The 20,330-nt window shown below is 47.5% G+C and overlaps 1 protein-coding gene across 3 annotated transcripts in view; it reads left to right on the top strand.

Moving 5' to 3' along the window:
- The window catches only part of SETBP1 (SET binding protein 1), a 365,686-nt gene that overhangs the window by 168,391 nt on the left and 176,965 nt on the right, over positions 1 to 20,330 (top strand). For all 3 annotated transcript variants that reach the window (XM_064577664.1, XM_045886796.3, XM_045886798.3), the window contains exon 3: positions 17,651 to 17,704. In XM_064577664.1, the coding sequence (XP_064433734.1) occupies positions 17,651 to 17,704 (54 nt within the window). The remainder of the gene's footprint in view (positions 1 to 17,650; positions 17,705 to 20,330) is intronic.

Below are 20,330 nucleotides of genomic sequence, written 5' to 3'. Positions count from 1 at the left end.
AATAGATGCCCTTGGAGGCCTCAGTCTGCCTGATGGAGCTCAACTCATACACTCATCCTCTTCCAACACTCAAGGGGTTATGTCCCCTGTCACCAGGAGCTAGTAGGACAATGTGTGCTAAGTGTCTCATGAGCAGTACAAAGAACATGGTAGAAGAGTTCAGAGTAGAGGGGTCCAGGAAAGTTTCTTGAAAGAGTGGAGTCTTCATTTGGATCTTCATGACGTTCACAATCTGGACTGCCAGAGAGAAGTGGGATATCAGGCTTTACTCACGCACGATTTATAAATACAGGGAAGGGCTGGGCTGGGATTTCACTGGTTTTAGGGCGATGTGGCTCAGAAAGTTACCAGAGTTGGTGTGTGGGAAGGAATACATAAACTAGTAAAGGCCCAGAACACCTTGATTCCTTGGCTCTTCCCGCTTTGTCTCCTTAGCAGGTGGCTTTCTTTCGTCTGTTGGTATGAGCCTGCGGTGAGGTCTCCTTCCCAGCTGTGCAGGCAACATCCTTTGTCCCGTCCTCTCTCCTGGCCCCTTCCCTCTTCCCAGTCTCATTCCTTCCCTCCACACACACACATACAAGTGCCTGCCAGGCATGTTCTGTGTTCCTTGCTCTGGGTCTCAGTGTCCTCTCCTATAAAACAAAGCAGTTTAAGAATCCTTCGTGAATCTAACTAATGCTGAGTGATCCTTGCTTGCCCTTGGTCTGCCTCTGGGTCCACCTGCTCCCCCAAGTCTCTGGACTGGGAAGGCCAGCCTCCAAAGGGGAAACCGGGACCGTGGGCCTCCCCCAGGGACTTCCTTAAGGCTGCTGAGCCTCACAGGCGAGGCTGCCCTCGCTGCTCCAGGTTCTGCTCAGGGAGCACACCCTCCTTCAGATTGCCAGGGGCTGCCTGCCCCATGGCCCAGGCTCACGGCCTGCCATGCCCTCCCAGGTGCAAGCAGCTCTGGGACGCGGGCAGGAGCCGTGGCTTTGATCACACACACAATAACCTCAGCACCGAGGCATCCATGCTAATCACTTTTGATTACAAATGGATTAAACAGGACAGCAGCTGCACGGAGCTGCTTTGATTCCGGCCCGCTCAATAATGAGATGCACAGGCACAGGCTGGGAGGCTGGGGCCCTGGGCCCTGCCCAACCCCCTCCCGCCTCCTTCAGGGCCACCTCTGGGCAGGGGCACTGCTCAGAGACACAGGGGAAACCAAGGCAGGCCTGACATTCAGCTAGTGTGCCCTCAGCTTCATTCAAGGTATCCCTTGCAGCCTCCTGGCAGGCCGTGCCCCTTGCCGCTTGTTCGGCCATATTCCTCACCCCTGCTGCAGGAAGCCCAGTCTGTCCCCCCCACATACCCACCAAGCAAGGTGCGGAGCCACGGTTACACAGTAGCTGTGCTACTGAGAAGAATCCCAAGTCCAACCCAGGAGCAGCCAGACCCACGAAGGGCCCGGTGGCCCCTCCCCCACCCCAAGCAAGCCCCATATGTGGTCGCCGATTTCTCAGGAACCAGCACAGCCCTTGGATAGAGACCTGTAAAATGCGTCTGGAAGGCACAGTATTTATTTCTGGTATCAGGAGTACTGATGTCCTCAGTAGTCCCCTTCATGCATAGAACAGGAAGGACAGCAATGGACATTCATGCCCCCCCCCCATTTTATTTTCCCACAAATCCTGTGAGCTAGCCAGATATTTGGGGACCTCTTTCGGAAATAAGGAAGCTGAAATTCCGACAGGTAAAATTCAGACCTTTCTTTCTTCAGGTGCCTTTGTGTACCCATTCTGGGTCTTTGGGGCCCAGCCCAAGCTCGGTCCTTCTGCCATGTAGTCATCTATCAGTTCCTCTTTCCCCTCACTGGAGAATGTCCGGAGTACATCTAGTTTCTGGTGATGGCCCCATGAAAGCGGTGAGCGCCTGTGTGTGTCTATTTTTGTATACAGATTGAACCACTCTGGGGTTGGTAGGGTATGAGCAGCTGCTTTGGCTAAATCACAAGGCTCAAGGGAGGGAAGGGAGATAAGAGGGATTTGGCACCAAAGCCAAGAGTTCTCAGGGCTGTAAGATGCACTAATAAATTTGACCTTGGGGCATTTCATGTTTGGCCAAAAGAGTTTGAAATAGTAATGGGGGATCCCCTGTTTCTAATAAAAGCTTCCACAGAAGAGACAGCATTTCCATTCACCTCTTGCCCACCCTTGCCCTCAGCCCAGGGAGGTACGTGGTCAACCTTATGCTGAGGTGGCCACTTAAAACCTAGTCACAGCAGAGCCATGGCCAGACCCCTCTGCGTTGCCCATAACCCTCCCACGTGAAAGGATTTGGGAGGGTCATGGGCTTGAGGGCAGGTAGGGGAGAGGGAGGGGTATAAAGCATAATGCCAGCTATCTGGTCTGGTAATGTAGCAGAGGATGCTCTCCCCATTGTCCCACTTAAGTGGTCCAAGTTGAGCCTCCTCATGCCCCTGAAAGACCAAAGAAGAGAAAGGCAGCCCACCTTTCTGAAGCAACTGCCTCTCCCTGTGCTCTTGACAGCCATTTGTTTCATCACCCCTGTATCCCTAGGAGGTGCCTAATGTTATCCACTCTTTATGGGCAAAACAGGGGCTCAAGAGTAAGCTGCTTGAGGAGTTAGTAGCTGAACTTGACCCTGGTTGAACATCGGGCATGGGTTACTTTGCAGGATACCCTGTCTCACCTGCATTCCCACTTCCCAGGTGAATACACTGAGCTCTAGGGATGTGACTGGAACAAGGTCATCGCACTAAGTAATGCCAGGCTTCGGCTTTGAACGTCTAGCTTTCTTTTCACATTATAGATGGTAGGGGCCATTCCGATTTGCAAGCCATTGTCCTGCTTGAGACCCTTGAGCCTGACGTCCCATCTCCCCCAAGTGCCATTTCCACAGTTCCCTGATTAGCAGTGTCAACTGCATTTAGCTGGGATTTCCTCAGGTGCATCTGGAGTTCTTCATAGTGTGGATTTCTCAACATAGCCTACACGTGGATAAACCCCAAACTCCTCTCAAGTCTCCTTGCCCAGGACACCCTCACATACCTCGCGTTCCATGACAAGCTGCTCATCAGTCCACCAACTCACTGTGTGCCTGCTGTTCTGCACTGAAGCTCTCAGTTCCCAGCCACATCAAGATGCTCCCGGCTACTGACCCTTCCTCCGCCACCACCCACCCCAGTCATTCCAGTCTTAACAAACGATAGTTCCATTCTTCCAGCTTCTTAGGCCAAAACCCCTCGGCATCATCCTCCACTTGTGTCTTTCCCTCGCACTCTATGGGTAACCCGTCAGCAAATACTGGAGGCTGTTCTCCACATGGCAGTCAAGGGGACCGCTTACAGGGGAGCTCAAACCATGTCCAGTGTCTGGTCTTCTCCAGTGACTTGCCCATGCCCTTTAGAGTAAGGTACTGTGACCTAAACATTGGGATTGTTACTTAATGGCTCTGTAGCCTGACTCCACACTCACCTCTAAACACTGTCGCCCCTGCCTGCTCTGCTCCAGCCACACTGGCCTCCTTGCTGTTCCGCCAACACAGGAAGCACACGTTCATGTCAGTAACTGTGCACATCATGCTTCCTCTGTTTGGATTGCTCTTCTCCCAAATAGCCCATGGCTCACTTTCTTACTTCATCCCTACTGTTCCATCCCCCATCGCCTTTCTTCTTTTTTATTTTTATCTTTTATTAAAATTGACAGCTTACACCATTATTAATATTCCTATTGTTATCACTTTACTTTATTGTCTGTCTCATTGAAAGCAAGGACTTGTTTTTTTTTATTGTCATTATTATATGCCCAGTTCCTAGAAAAATAAATATTTATTGCATGACTTTATTGGATGAATACTGGCATCTTTCTTTTCTTTTCTTTTTTAATTTTTAAAAATTTTTTTAAGTTTTTTTAAATTTTATTTTACCGGCATCTTTCACATTTATTCTTTTCAATAGCCGGGCTTATTGCACACCAAGATTTGCACAGAGGACATATTAATTCCTGAGCTTGTTGGGATGTGTCGTTCCATACAAGTTACCTGGCCTGAGTTCCCGTCCAGCTGTCCGTGGTCTCTAGCAGATAGACCCATGGGTACACCAGCGGTGTGCTGGATAGAGCCGGCTCATGGTGGTGCGAGTCAACTGGGCACATCTGTTCCCAGCTCTGCAATCAGCGTCTTCAGGTTGGTAGCCTGAAACAGTAGGAGTGCTTTACACTATGGGAGTTAACTGTCAAATGCCTTACACTTGGGTTTTGCTAGCCTCCGAGAGTTAGATATTAAAGATTTGTCAGCACAAGACTGATTAGTAACAATTACTATGGTGTGCATGGGGGGCATTTATAAGCTACACGGTGATGACACTGGGAACCATATACAGAGAAGAAGAATTGAAAACACTTGGGACATTCCACCCGGGGATGTACAGATCTGATACGTGTAACCCAAAGTGCCAAGGACAGCTCATGGCAGGAGGACTGAGCATACTGGAGCCCTGTGCACATGTGCAGAGCTGGAGAATGCATGGGAAAGGAGAAGAGGCTGAGATCCTTTGGGTTTGGCGTCTGGTTCTAACTTGAGATGTGCGGCCTGGAGTGGGTTGGTGAGTCCATCTGTTTCCTCATCTGTAAAATGGGGTTCACATTCCCTACTTGACAGGAAGATCATGATGGTTTAAAAAAACAAGCAGTTAGTTTCTGTTCTCAGGACTCTGGGGACGAGTTTCAGTGAGGCATATTTCAACAGAATAAAGGTAGAGCTTGCTCTAGACTCTTGCTGTGGCACTAAAATAGCAAGTGCCACTTCCTCTGAAGTGTTCAAGCTGGGTGTCCATCTGTCAGAGAAGTTTGAGAAGGGGATTCCTGCTTTGGAGGGAGGCTGGTCTGGATAACCACCCCCCAAGATCCCTTCCACAGTAAGACTTCTTCAGCCGGGAACATGGCCCTGGGCAAGTCACTGACCAATTTTTTTGCCTCATTTCCTCCATCTGTCAAACAAGCAGGATAGTTTCTGTCCCTTTCGGTTTTGTATCGCTGTTGGGATGATTAAGTGAGATCATCATTTGAAATTTTTTAGGTCTAGGGATTAAAAGTACTTTATCCATCTCGTGTTTCCTTCTTGTTATAAAGAAAACACTTTATATCATGAAATAGGGCAACATTCCCTGTGACTTGGCTATGAAGAATACCAGCCATTTAGCACCTAGTCGATTACAGAGTAAATAATTAAAAGACAGCCCTATTGTCAAACTCTTAAATTTTATGTGGAAATAAGCTGTGTGTCTTAGAATTGAGATTCCTGTGGGGCGCCTGGGTGGCTCAGTCATTAAGCGTCTGCCTTCGGCTCAGGTCATGATCCCACGGTCCTGGGATCGAGCCCCACATCAGGCTCCCTGCTCGGCGGGAGGCCTGCTTCTCCCTCTTCCACTCCCTCTGCTTGTGTTCCTTCTCTCACTGTGTCTCTCTGTCAAATAAATAAATAAATAAATCTTTAAAAAAAAAAAAGAATTGAGATTCCTGTTAATATCACACGAGGTCAAGGAAAGCCATAGGGTGACTGGAGGGATGGGGCCCTGCCGTTGACATGACTCACCTTTGCTGTATCTGTGGCTTCCCCCCACTCTTGTCCCTCTTCTACCCCAGAGTCAGGCTTGCTTCATATGTCTCCCATGTAGCAAATGCCCTCCAAATGATGGGCCTCTCTCAAATTCCTTAGATCTGGAATTTCTTTTTATCAAATGACATGCAGACTCCCAATTTTTCTTGCCTGGTTAAAAGTGAAACATAGCAAATGGCTATCCTGAGAATAGTCACACGGTGATTACGATACAACGGATTGATAGTGGATACTTGCCTGAAACCAGGCTTAAGTAGGAAGGGATGTGGAGAGAAACAAGAGACCGCTTACTCTCTGAAAGACCAACGAGGGATGGAGAGCATGGATTCTTCTAAAGACACGCTTAGGCTTCACTGACTCCTCAGTTCTGCCAGGTGCCCTTCTTATCATCTGACCGCTCCACCATCTTCTGTGATATCTCACCCCCAAGTACCTTTAGTAATAATAGGTGGTCTGTATGAAGCCTGATAATGCCCTAGGTGAGCGGTGGGGCCACCCGTAGCCTTTCACCGACTCCCAGGGTGTCAGATCGTGAGGTGATCTTGCAGAGCTCCTCATGTCAGAGGTGGGGAATGCTAAGAGCCAGGTGGAGATGTGAATTGCACGAGGTCGCACTACCAGTGAATTGCCAAATATGGCTGCAGAAGTGAACATCGCCAGTCCCTGTGGTAGGCCCTTTGTGTTTGTGCTATAAATAAATGGCTTGGGCATATGATTACTAAGGGGTCTCAGACTGAGTTAGCAGCTACATCCAGTCCTGCTGATGCAGCATCTGTGTTGTACATTCATTTTGTTCATTCTCAGTGGGCAATGTATAGAGAGGCATCTCCAACCGAGCCAGCCAGAAATTATGGGCAAGTTTGTCCAAAAATGGGTGGGCTGTGAGTCAGGCACACATGAGACTTCAGGGAGAGCAAAATAAGGATACCTTATTTGGAGAAGAGGTGTAGGTAGATAGAATCCACATTTGACTGAGCTACTTTGATAAAGGGGAGACCTCCATTTTCCGGATACCTCTGTGAGACGATCTTCTTGTTCTTGAGAGTGAAATCACAAGAGACCATTTTTAAGCAAACCACAGTCAAGGCAGGACTACATGAAACACAAACAGATACATGCACCCCCCGCCCCCCGCAGGAAACAGCCGAACCATTTCCAGAAGTCCTGTGTAAAATACAAGAGGGACAGATTTTTAACAAAGTACCAGGGTGCATATATGCCACGGAATCATGCCTCCTTCAAAGTCATCATGGTAGGATTCTAGTCCTATTTTCTGAAGGTGTTTTGCTAGCTTAATATATTGGGGGTCATCTTTAGAAGCTGTGGCAGACCCTGTAGCCTATCGTCAATGGTGAAGAACCACTCTGGAAACAGCCAGATGTCTCGGTCCTCAGAGAACTCCTGTCCCAGGGAGTGGCAGGACCAAGTGAGGACTCAACACTTGCAGGGCGTGTAACACTAATGCAAAAGCAGGGTCATTTGTGAAAGAGATTGCACACTGGTTGTGCGAACAGTTTACAAACGGCAGCTCAAAGATATTGTCATTTCAACCAAAAGCACAGCATATAAACGAGCACGTTTCTCTTGGTTAAATAAAGTGAATAAGCAAACAACCAGATCTTCTTTAAAAATAGTTAACTAATATTTCTGATGAAAACTGTAAGCAGAGGTATCTGGTAAACAAAGACTGTCTTTCAAATTTTAGTTTGTGCAGGTTGTTTCTTGCAAATGAGAGGAAGGACTCCAGTTTCACTTCTTTTATCTCTGATAAAGATGGTTGTCTGTCCTCCCTGAAGATTGTACCTGCTGCTGCCCAGCTCCATCCTTCTGTCAGGTGCAAAACTGCCCTGATGACTTCTTCCTCCTGGTCCTCATGCTCTGCTGCATTCAAGGAGGACATAAGCCATGTTTCATGCCTATAGTAACAGAGATGGAGTACTTGGGATTTCCCATTTTTGTGTATTATTGGAAGTGCCCACTTATGTGATCACAATGATATTATTCTTCCTTAGAATGCAACTATCCCCTTCTCATTACTGATTTGGTTACTTTTTTTTTTTTTTAAATGAACACCTGCCTCCTTTGTGTCTTAGTTAGCATCCCTAAAAGACAGAGATCTTTTCTAGGTGGGAGGAGGTGTGACCCATGACAGCATCTAGACTAGCACCCCACATATGGAGTAGTTAAGAATGAACATAGGCCTTGGTCTCAAATGGAACTGAGCAGACTATCTGGTTCTCTCGGTTACTGTCTTGCAACTTTGAATAAGTTATTTCATGTGGCTAAGTTTCTGCTCTCTCATTCGTAAAATGGGTGCACTCATGGTACGGCCTCATGAGGTTCTTGAGAAGGTATAATGATATGAGCTGATCCCTGGAAAGCATTAAATAGTATATGGGGATTCTTAGCATCTGTGATGGTGCCTGGAACCTGGCCCTTATTAGCTGGAAAGGAAGAAGGAAAGGAGGAAAGAAAGGAGGGAGTGGGAGAGAGGGTAGAAACTTGGTTAGGAAGAGAGGATACACATGATAAGCAACAGTGTTTGTGGCAGTGTAAATGCACAGGGCAGACTCTAGTGAGTCTTGGTCAGCCAGGATTCATGAACAGAGCTCCTCTGAAAATGTTATCTTGAGTTCAGAGAAATTTGAGGGGAAGATCAAGGCAGTAGGACATTACCTTAAATGCCTATGCCGTGCGGCTACCTGGAGCTCATGGGAAGCCTGGCTCCTACCTGTGTGGCAGGTCATTTGGGGCACAGCTGTCCATGCTAAAAATGTCTCTGGAGCCAGGGCTGACTCCCTGGCATGGTAGGAAGGGAGAAAGCACCAATCCATTTAGGGATGCCTGAAGGGGGCCATAGATGCCTTAGGCAGAGGACTGGCCTTGTCATGATTCAGCATCGTGATCACATTCCAGTTCTGCCATTTTTTCCTCCATAACCGTGAATTATTTAACCAGTTTGAGCCTCAGTTTGCTTAACTATTAACTGTTGAGAACAATACTACCCTGCATTGGTAATGTGAACATTAAGAGGGATAATAAAGCTAAAGCATCTACGTGGTACAATCACAGGCAAAAGTGGGTCTTGAAAAATAAATTATTTTTCATATTATCATTCCCAAGAGTTCAGGGTAGGCTTTCTGGAGGAGATCCTTCCATTTTGCCTGAGGCTTACAAAAGCTATGACTACTTGCATCTACGAGGTTCAGTTCTCACTGGGTCCTGTTTGACTGTATCCCTTTTAGATATTCACCTGTAACTGATTTAATTGCTCCAGATTTGGCCTGAGGGACCCAGATTCTCAGCCAAATTGGCTACACCGAGCTGAGGAGCAGAGCTTTTGACTCTAGTGTTCAGACCCTCTCTAAAGCAAGCACCTTCTGACTTTTCCATTCTCTGCTGTGAGTGAGCCTAGGGATGTAAATCAATTTCCTGGGATTCGCCAAGGGGACGCATTTGAAAGCTTTAATACTAGTTTTAGAGCCAAGCGAGCAGATCATCTGGTCAGTTCTAAGCAGAAACTCAGCAAATGATGAGAAGAGGGAGACAGGGGTGGATTCCCTCCCTGCCTCAGCATCCAGCCTTGCTTGGCATATGTTCAATGAGAGGAACCTCCTTTATTGGCCTTTTACGGACTTTGGAAACAGCCCACAGATGCTTGCAATGCGATTTCTTCATTTCATTTGAAAGAAAGGACCTACAGCCCAGATTGTGCTCCTGAGAAGCAACATATCTTTAGCTCCTTGCTTTCCTGGTAAATTAGTTATGCTTTCTTAAGCATGTAGCTTGCTGAACTTCAAATGAAGAGAGCAGACATCACTGCCAGCAGAAAGCATGGAGAAAGGAAGAGAATGCATTTTCCTGATGAGTAACTCACAGCAAATATTAAAGGCTGTGTTCCTAAAATGAGGTCTAATGTGTTCTTAAAATGAGTTCTAAAGGTTAATTCTCTTTTCCCCAGGTATATTCTCTTAGCACTGTGAATGGTGTATTCCCCTATCTAAGGGCCTTCTAAGATATGAGTTTTCCAAATCTCTTTTTTACAAAGTTTTAAATCATCTTAACAGGAAGTCCAATATGAAATAACTGGATAAAGTGGGTTGGGGGTTGGAACGCCTCACCTCAGCTCGCATCTTTCACCTGCTCATAGTCTCCAGGACCCTTCTGTGGAATCCAGGGCTCCTTAGGGTACACTTTGAAAAGCACTGTTCTCTAAGTTTGTTATGCATGGTTCATTTTGAGGTGTCGGGTCATCGCAGAGGATGTGATGGAACCTCTGATAACACGCATTCCCCGAAGAGGAGGGTTCAGAGCATTAGGATGTAGTGACAAAGAACATGAGCCAGCCAAACGAGGCTCCGTAGCCATTCTACTTCCTACCAGTTGTTACCTTCAGAAATGACTTAACCTCCTTGAGCTACTCTTTACCGAAATCCTTAAGAAATGGGGCTGTGAACACCCATGTCACGTGACACCAATTTATACCAGGTTGACCTTTGTAAACTTCCCACCCAACACCACCTAAGATGCTCTCCCTAACATCTGTTTTTCTTGGTCTAAGGAACAAGGCATTTAAAAATAATTCTAATGGAAATTTCAGAAAGGGTGGGACAGGCTTCTACAAGTTCACCAGTTTGAAGTAACATAAAACAAGACTCATTGTCTCAGGGAGTTCTAGATTAGGGCGTTAGAGTCCTCTTCTGTCATTAGGTGTCTGTGGTTATAGCTCTAATCTCAAGAAGAAGGATTAAAGACATTCCCACTCAGAAGTGGAAATAGTTGTGACTTGGACAATAACCAAATACACATACCACCATTAGAACATAGACTATATGTGCAAGGTTATGTATGGAATTAAAAAAAAAAAAAAAGTAAAGCTCGTTTGGCTGCATACCTAGGGGATTTTGTTAGAGATCTCACCTGTAAATATTAGACCCCGTCATTTAAAAAAATAAATAAGAAATCAAGACCAGGCTTGCTTAGAGTTATATTCAGTTATTATTAGTCATCCTTGTTGCTCTTTGGGAAGGGATTCCATAGCTAAGGCTGGAGCTGTCAGTGGTTTCAGGTTCAACCTTTAAAATTCCATGAGGGTTGAGGGGATTTAGCAAAAGGACACCCAGCTGGACCAGGATGGCAGCTTTAAGTGTGTTACTTGTTTCTTAGGCTGATGGGAAGCCAGCTGCTTGGCTTCTATACCACATACCCCAAGTGTTTTGGCAGGTGGACTAATGCTTTCAGAATTGTAAGGTTGTTTACCTTGAGCTCGAATGTGGATGTGACTGCAGGCTCACTGGGATGATGAACCTGTATCGCAGTCTGAGTGACCATCTGTCTAAGTTCCTGTTTGCACACCAGTCCAGTAATAGAGATGCAGTACAAGACCATCCCACCGCCCTCCCTTCCGTCCTTCTGATTAGGGATTCTTCCAGACAGTGTAGACAGCCTCTTAAAGGTGTGCGTTTGGCAGGGAGAGTTGCTGGAAAAGAGAAGAGGGAAGAAACTAGAGACCGTCTGTTCCATTTCTTTTTCATCCCTGAGCTAAGGACACTTTGGGGTGCTAGAAGTGTAGGGTCAGAGAGAACACAGAATTCATTCTATAGGCAGTAAAAGAAGACCCAGACAGGTGAAGTGAGCCCATGACAGATCCCACCTTGAGTTGAGCTGAAACCAGGCTAGGATACGCATCTTCTTCCTCCGAGTCTAACTAATACAGCAATGGCCATTTATCGGCCCTATGAGGAGCAGCAACCTGATGGTTCCGTTTCACCTCCCTGTTCCACTTTCCACATTTCCTTCTGTGGCGCCAGTGGAGCAGTGGGCTCACTACTGGTGGGTGCTTCCAGAGCCTGCTGCTTGGTGGAAATCACCTTCACCTTCTTCCCTTTTTTCTGTCTTAACCCCTGACTCACCTTGCAGCTCCCCGGGCCCTTTCACAGTCTCCCAGTCCTCCATGTGAGGTCATCTAAAACTTGCTCTCAGTTGCATACATAGGGTTGGCTTTGTTCCAGATTATCCACTGGGTGACTCACGATCTTTCTGAGCCTCAGTTTCCTTTTTGCCAAGTTAGAGAGTGGGGCTAGTTGGTTTCCAACAAACTCAGTCACACATTTGATTGGGTGTTTGTCTCAGCTTGCTGGGACAGTGCCTTCCACAGAGGCTGTCCTGTACTGTGTGGGCTGAGGGGCTGGGTTGGGAGGGGATTCAGGTTCCATCCTATAGACAAAGGAGGAAGCGAGTGACACTTCACAAAGTAAACAGGGAGAAAAAGATCCATTTCCTATAAAATAGGAAAGGGGAACAGATTGAATGTGTGTGTGTAAAGGGGGTTAAGTAGAAGGTGTTTTTTTTTTTTTTTTGAGAGAGCGAGGGTGAGTGGGGGAAGGGGCAGAAGGAGAGGGAGAGAGAATCTCCAGCAGACACCCTGCTGAGCACAGAGCCCAACATGGGATTCCATCTCACGACCCTGAGATCATGACCTTGGCCGAAATCAGGAGTCAGATGCTTAACCGACTGAGCCACAGGCGCCCCTTAAGTAGATGTTTTATTTAATGAAAGGATGGTATATTTAAAGACAGTTTAAAAATGGAGCATTTATTTCCCTAAAGCCATCTCTGCTCTGTTCTTTTATCTCCTGCCTACCTGCCCATGCATCCATGCGTGCATGCATCCATCTGCCCATGCATCCGTCCATGCATCCATCCATCCACCCACCCACCCACCCACCCACCCATCCATCTCCCATGCCATCATTTATTTCTCTGGCCCACAAGAGAGAAATATGGGGGAAGAGCAAATGACCTAGAGGATCCTCAGTGCAACCAGGCTTCAATCTGTCCAGCTGCATGTCTGCAATGTTGAGATCCTTCTGGACAGATGTCCAGGGTGACCCTTCTCCCCCTCCCTTTTGTGTCAGTGACCCCCTTCCCAGATGCATGTGTCCCAGGTCAGCCTGGGGGATCTGTGGGGATGTGTTAGGCTGCACTTGCCCCAAAGGAGATGTGTCCTTTTGACCAGGGGCCAGGAGAGGGGAAATGATGTTCCTAGGGCAGGCGGGCATAGGGAGGAAAGGAAGCTGTCTCCTCTCCTCCTCTCCTCCTCTGAAGGAAACTTTGGATGCTGTAGAATTTAGCAGCTAGAAGGGTAGCTGCTTGAGGGGCAGTGCAGGAGGGCACAAGATGGTGCTGGCTGCAGCTGGATGGAGGGGACTTTGGATGAGGGAAGCAAAGGGAGACCCCCACGCAGAGAGCTGGGTGGCAGAAGAGCAGGAGGTGAAGAGACTCTTCTCTCGCCCCCTCAGGGCCCCACAGCTTCCTTCATCCTCCTCTCTGCTCCCTAGTCCCGGCCCCTTAGGCTTGGAGAGACCAAAAAAAAAAAAAGAAAAAGAAAAAGAAAAACACAACAACTGTGCCAAGAGAGAAATTGCAGCTCCTCAAAAATGGAAAGCAGGGTCATCATCCTAATATTTTGAATGTGGGCCGTTCCAGAGAACAGCAAGACGTGTCAGGAATGAGAATGGTCTGAGACAGGGCCCCAGGAACACTGGCCACTCCACCAGGGAGATGAAAGAATTTTCTCCTTCCTTTGCCTTTTAAATATAATTCTGTCTGCCCTTCTCCCCCAACACCCGCTCAACCCTCTTGCTGGGAGCAGTGCAGACATTTAGCAGTCCTGGGAAAAGGCAGGATCCTTTTCATTAACTTCAGCCTGATTGAAGTCCCCAGAGCCATGGCAGATTGCATTTTCCTCCCTCTCTGCCTCCCTGTCATGGATCCCTCCCTGCACACTGCCAGGCTGCTCTGGGCAGGGAACGTTTTTTTCCATTGGGACAGAATGAGGCCATCCTCTGAGTAGGGGGATGGTTTGGAGGAGGATGGCCTCGGCAGTGGCTTTGTGGAGGGACACGCTCGTGTCCTCTTGCCCAGGCCTCAGTTTCCCCTGTGTTCTGCGCACATGTGTCTCACTTTCATCAGAGGCAGGCAGCCAGCTGTGTCTAGGGCCAGGGGTTTCTGCAGAGGGACTGGGGGTTAAAGGCCTCACCCAGGCCTGTTAACTAGCCACGTGATCTTGAGAAGTCACTTATCAACTTCTGCAAAATAAGGACTTAGTCTGGAAGGTTTAAATTTGTTTTAGTGACAGAACATTTGACTCCAAATTAATTTGTGGACATGAAAGAGAGAAAAGCAGAGCTGCTGTGATTGAAGGGAGAGAGAGGTGGACCCAGTGGGGGCTCTCGGACTCGACCACCTTCCCTTGATCCAGTTCCCTAGCAGAGGTGCCTCCTGACCCCACTGGGGACACGGTGACGTTTCTCATCCACCCAGAGATCTTCAACTGTCTCCTTCAGGTCCTGAAACTCTTTGGGGGTCCAGATCTAGGTGGGCTGCAATTGCAGAATACAGGAGGACTTCCTGTCCTGTATTTCTAAGCCCCATCTGAGCACGACACTTCAGTGCTGAAGGCCAGCCCTTTCTCCTTCCTGGGTGCAGAATGTGTAGACATTTAGGAAATAATCAGCTTGGTAGAGGGGAGTAGTCAAGGAGTAGGGTCTGTGTTTGGCCCGAGAGCTCATGTATTTGGTTACAGCAAGGGTAGAAGCCAGGAGCCAGGCAGGCAGGGGTTCCTGGCTGGATGTTGGGGAGAAGCAGACTTCTGTACACGTAGCTCATTCAGGAACCCTTGAGGGAGGAGGTTGCAGGGTTCGCCTTGGGCTGTTTCCCAGGTCAGATAACACCTGGAATGCATGCTAGATTGTGAGGGAAGTAGTCAGAATCCCCAAGGTAAGGAATTCAGGAGTTCTAGAAGTTACTTGATAACCACACCTGATACCTTCCTCACTGCCTCCCCCAAACCCACCTTGGATAAGCTAACAGATCCAAATGGCCCCGGGCCCATTGTATGGTTTCATCCCCAGGAAGGGGAGCTCCCCCTCTCAGTGTGGTAGTGGGTTCCTTCACTGCTCAACCTCTTTCTCTTTCATCCCGTCTTTCCTTCAATTTAACCTTTGACACCTACTGAAGTATAAGCCAATATTCACTCATACACCTACAGTGGGAAGAGAAGAGCTTGCTCTCATCATGTAAGTTAATTAATTCATTGAAATATCTGAGTGCCTACTTCATGCAGGAAATGCTCTAGATACTGAGTGCCATTTCCTCTTGTCGACTTGAAGGGTGTCATAAGCCGTCTCTCACACTTCTGCTCTCCAGGCTCAGCAATTGAGCCATTCTCGCCCTCGCCTCTAGGTTGACAGTATTCCCCACTTTCCTTTTAAGTCATTTAGTCAACAGGTATTTACGGACTAATCACCTGTCTAGACTCCTCTCATCACTTTGAGGAATGCAGAAGTTACATAAGATATAAATCATGGTCTTACTGGGCATGGTCTTATTAGGTGAAAAAATAAAAAATACACAGGACAGCACAAAACAGACCCTTAAACAATTAAGAACTAAATTGTATGCATCTGGTTTCCTTTTAAGAGAAGGAAAGAGGATATCAGGCTTTCAGGAAGGTAGGATAGATCCTTATTTTGTTGAGCTAGGGAAGTAACAAGTAATAACCAAAGATGCCACATCTCTATATCCAAACAGATGGATCTGGCAACTTCTCAATCCCAAAAGCGCTGACATGAGGGAATAGTGCATATGTTGAGATGCTTTGAACACGCTTGTGGTTGATTTCCAGATGAAGCATCTCAGAGCTAGGAGGAAGTAGATGTTTTGTCTCACGCATTCTCTCTGTCTGGTGAACTCTGTTAAGGGGCGGGGGGTAGGGGTGGGGGAGAAAGGTGCCTGCCTGCTGGATTCCCAAAGCCTAGAGAATTCGAGATTTGGTCCTATATGCTAACACCTGTTGGTGGCTCTGCCCTTGCAGTGGTCACTCCCATGCTCAAACCTCCCTCCAACTTTTCTGTCCCTCCTCCCTAGCTCCACCCTAACCTTTGCTCAAGCTCAAGTTAGAGGCCTAGACTGCATTGATAAGATCGGAAGAGTAAATTGTCCTTGCCAATTAAATGAAAGAATGTCTGGAAGAAGGGTCCATGAGTGGTCATTCATCGGGACATGCTTTATATTACTGCCTGTGGCGCATTGTCAAAAAAAGTAGCACTCATCTATTTGCTACACATGGCACCTCAACAAATCTATCTCCAGCATGCTGTCATCCAGAGGCATCATTGTACAGGAGAGGATGAGCTTTGGGAAAATAGATTTTTGGATTTAAACCCCAAATGCATGTACTACCTTTGTGACCTAGAAAATGCTGTTTATCCTCCACAAAGTCTCAATTTTCCCATCCGTAAAGTGGGGCTGCTTTCTATCTCACATGGCAGTTGTAAGATTAAAAAAGAAAAAGTATGGGAAGCAACAGACACTCTGCGGGATACCCCGGCCGTCCTCGATCCTCAGTGTCTCCTGATTCCCTCCTTCCTCCTTAATGTGTGCCGTGGCCGGCATGAGGAGATGCCAAGGGATCAGTGTCGGGAAGGGCACGTCCTTTGTCCAGGTCTTGGCCCTTGCAGCTGCCCCACCTGAACCACCTTGTCCTGCTGCCTTTCCATTTGCAAGGCTCAGTTCAGGCTCCGTGTTCTTTCGGCCACAGCACCCTGACCTCTCTTGCTCTGCGTATGCACAGTTCGGTGCTTACACTCTGCTGCTACCCTCTGCTCACCCTGACATACACGTATCTACTCCTTTGACCCAACGGTGGGTTCCTTAAAGGCGGGGACTGTCTTATGATTAGATTTGGCCCTTGGTGACTGGCCAAGTGCCCCAGTGGCTTGTTGCGTGGCTATTTCATAACAAGCAGAGGGGCCAATCTGGCTGGCTGTCCGTCAGGATGAATGCCGCCTTCTCTGGGCACCTGCAGCCCCGGGAACCTAGCCCTCAGGACTGGGTGTGGGGACAAAGGTACGGCGGGTACATTCTCCACCTCATTTCTGCTCTGTGCCGGAGTTAACACCACTTTACGTATCATTTTTGGCAAAGTGATATAGAGAAGCTGAACAGCCCAGTTGAGCTTTCCTGAAGGCTGGAGGCACTGGAGCCCAGCATGACTCCCTCTCTTTCTTGAACCAAACAAAATATTGTTACAGCAAACATGAAATCTTTCCTATTTTTCGCAAACGCTCTCCAGGCCTAACAAAGCTAGCAGCCACACTCCTTGAATCAAAATAAGCATCTGCCCTTTTTCTCTTTATCCTACAATTTCCCAGCATTTTTGAGCAACAATAAAGAATGTGATTATTTTAGTAATTAATCGTATGCTTCTATTTAGTGCTTTCTGGAGAGGATGCAAAAATATCAAAACATGAACTTGACCCTTTAATATTGATTAAACACAGAGACACAGAAAATATCTAAACCACGGCAATTGGAGGCATAAGCCATGAACACCTAAATAGTATATAAGATCAAAGGTAATATATGATGAAGGGAAACTGAGTCACATGTAGGTGGGTAAAGGGAAGGGTTATTTTTACTGGTCTGATTGAAGAAGAAGAAAAAAAAAAAAGAAGGAGGAGGAGAAGGAGAAGAAAGGGGAGGTGTGGAGCAGGGGGAGGGGGAAGGGGGAGAGGAAGAGGAAGAAGCAGCCCTCCCAGAGGAGATGGTCTATAACTGTCTCCTTAGCTTTGGTATCACAGACTACTTTGATAGTAGGAAGAAAGTCAGGGCCCTTTCCCTAAGGAAGTGTTATACATCTATAAATTCATGCACGATTTCAGGAGCCTGTGGACCTGCCGAAGTCCACACATAGTCCCTGATCTGTAATTTAAGACCCTTAGTAGAATTGGTGGCACATAGAGAGAGGGCAGCAGAGGGAGGTAAAGTCAGAGGTGTGGTGGACACAAGGTGAGAAGGCTGTTGGGTCTAGGTTCCTAGCCCAGAAATAGCATGTTTGCCTTTTACGATTCTGCTTCTCGAGCTCCAGATCTGGGCAGTGGGGTAAATCCATTGCTGATCATTTGTCCTGGGGATACTGTGGGCAGACTTGGAGAAGTATCACTCAGGAAGACTCCTTTGTTCTTTTCCAGCTCCTCACAGCCAGTGACCTTGCAGCCAGCGACCTCAAAGGATTTCAGCCACAGGTAAGTCCACTGATCCTTTTGTGAAGCTCGGGAGAGGGAAATGCCCCATAGTTTGGTCGTGAGCAGATGAAGCTGGGGCCAGGGCAGAAACCCCTATAATGGATCTCCAGTTTCTCTGACAGTCTGACCCTGTCAACCTTGACAATGACCTGGAGCTTGCCCTCTCCTTCATCTTCTCCCTCATGTCTTCTCAAACAAAGCCACCTCTTTCTGCTGTCTCTCAATATTTTATAGTGGGGGGAAAACATAGGCCAAGATGTCTGTAATACATGGTGGTGGGCAGCCTAGCAGAGGAAGAGGCTAAACCAAGGACGTAGAGGGCGGGCTGGCGTTCTCCCCTGTATTTCTCTTTTTGGGGACAGTATACTTACATTTCTGAACTCTTTGTGTGCAAATGACTTAGTCGAGGTGTGGCAGCCAGGTCAATCTCAGACTCTAGCACAGGCAGATGGTTGTGTTTTGCTGATCATGGGCAGGAGATAGCCCACAATTGTCTCTGGCCAGAATGCTGTTTGGAGGTCATCACGGGCAGACCATGGGAGGGAGCAGGCAACGGCTCTCTGAGGAACTCCTTGGTGATAGTAAAGATGGAAAATCACCCTCCCTGTCTCTGGAAGGGGATTCCTGTCAGTGCAGGAATGTGTAAGCATACACACACACACACACAAATACATAGCAGACACACAGAGGTCCTTGTGTTCCCCATACACCCCAGTTGAGACAGAGCATGTATACAAAGAGAGGTAAACCCAAAAGAGACAGCTGTGGTCCTCCATCCCTGCGCCTGTCCTTCTTTCAATATGAACCTTTCTATCACCTTTCCAACCCAGTGCCTGCCCTACGGCTCCCATTGTTCCGTACCTCTGTGAGGAGATAAGCAAGTCATTTTCCAGTAGCAAGAATTCCATATATTGGCAATGTTTTCTTCTTTAAATCTGTTTCACACCCAAGAGCTCACCATGCCCTCACTGTACTTCTATGTGGGGTACATCCTATGTGTCCCCTTATCCTGCAGGGGCACTAAGGACCTGGGGTCCTGGTAAGAAGTGGCCCCAGATCACACAGAGAGCTGGGGACAAGAACAAAGAGTCGAAAGTGAGGAGTTTGAGAAGGAGAATGAACAAAACAAAGGGCTCCAAGGGTGAGAGTCAAAGATGAATCCTTGCTGGTTTGGGGTGAGGTGTCCTCGGTGGATCCTTGTCGATCCATTGTTGATGCAGCGAGGTTTTAAAAATAGACAACCAGCAAGCCTTCTGGCAACTATTGACAACTGATAATCACTTATTCACATGTTCACACAAATTTGCAGGTGAGCTAAGGGAATGTGACACAGAAACGTAAGAAAATCAACATCAACCCATACCCCGTCCACGGCTAGACTCACACACAGTGGCATCCCAGCTAAAGATTCATTTTTATCCAAAAATTTATAAAAATGAAGAGGAAAAAAGACTTGTGTGATGTTTTGTGGCTTGAAAAGGCACATGGTAGAGACAGAGTTTGTGGAAGGGGTGTGTGTGTGTGTGTGTGTGTGTGTGTATGGTTTTGGCATCGATTCTTTCTGAGGTGGTCATATTCTTGCCATGTCTATCGAGCCACATTTCTAGATGTTAGATTTAAAATGAATTGTTTAAGGGAAGGAAAAGTTAGATATATTTGGGGTACGTCCATAACATTTGAGGCCATGATGCTAGAAAGGCAGTTTTTGTGCTCTCACAGATAACCCCACGGTAGCTGGTGCAGATGGCTCACTCCCCTGGTTCTGTCCGACCTTTCCACTTTATTCCATTTGTGTGTCATTCCCCTGAGGCTGGAGACATAAATGCATACTTTTCACTGCTCAGGATGCGTGTTCCCGAGGCCAGGAAGCCCTGGGAATCTTGTGGCCAGAGTGTAATGCCCAGATCAAAGTTAATTCTTCACTGTTATTCCTAAATCAAAAAGGCCCGGATGTGTCTCAAGTCAACACCACCCTTTTGGGTGCTTTTCTGAACAGAAACAGAATGCTGCCCACATGCTTTGGGCTGCCTTCTCTCAGCCCCACTGCACCAAATTGTTGGCTTCTGTTATTTTCCTCTTTTAGTTTCAGATGAAACTGAGCCCCACACATCCCGATGTCGGCAGTAATTCACGGACACGTTCCCCTCCAGGAGGTGTGGTGGACTTTCAGGAGGGGAACTCACTGAGACAGCGAGGACCCCCCACGTCCCCCAGGGGTCACTGTAGTTGGGCCTGTCAGCTTTCACAGGATTCACACTTACCAAGTGCATGTAAAGGGTTTTCTTTTCCTTGGTGCCTGTTCCTGCTGCAGCCACTTAGGGAAAAGAGCCACAATGTCCTCGCTAATCTTTGACGGTCCCTGGCTTTGAAAGTGTGGAGCGGTAACTCTGTTGCACTAGACTGTTCTGTCTCTCTGTCTCTGTACTTTCTGCATCCACATAGAGAAGAGGAGGGTAGGGAAGTGACTGTCTGTCTTTCTGTCCATGATTACTGGTTTGTAAAGACAGCATGCTCATTCCTGGAAATAAGCACGTTACTTCCAAGGACCAGCCTGCTGGCAGATGCTAAAGCTTCCAAGGCTTCCAAACAACAGTGGGTGTTCTCTCCAGCCTGGTGCACTTGGCCT

This window comes from Mirounga angustirostris, unplaced genomic scaffold, assembly GCF_029215605.1.
Source record: "Mirounga angustirostris isolate CCGP_5_RB_7025 unplaced genomic scaffold, mMirAng1.0.hap1 SCAF_14, whole genome shotgun sequence".
NCBI classification, from domain to species: Eukaryota; Metazoa; Chordata; class Mammalia; order Carnivora; family Phocidae; genus Mirounga; species Mirounga angustirostris.
The sequence above is the reverse complement of the archived record's forward strand: the minus strand, read 5'-3'. Positions and strand labels throughout refer to the sequence as shown.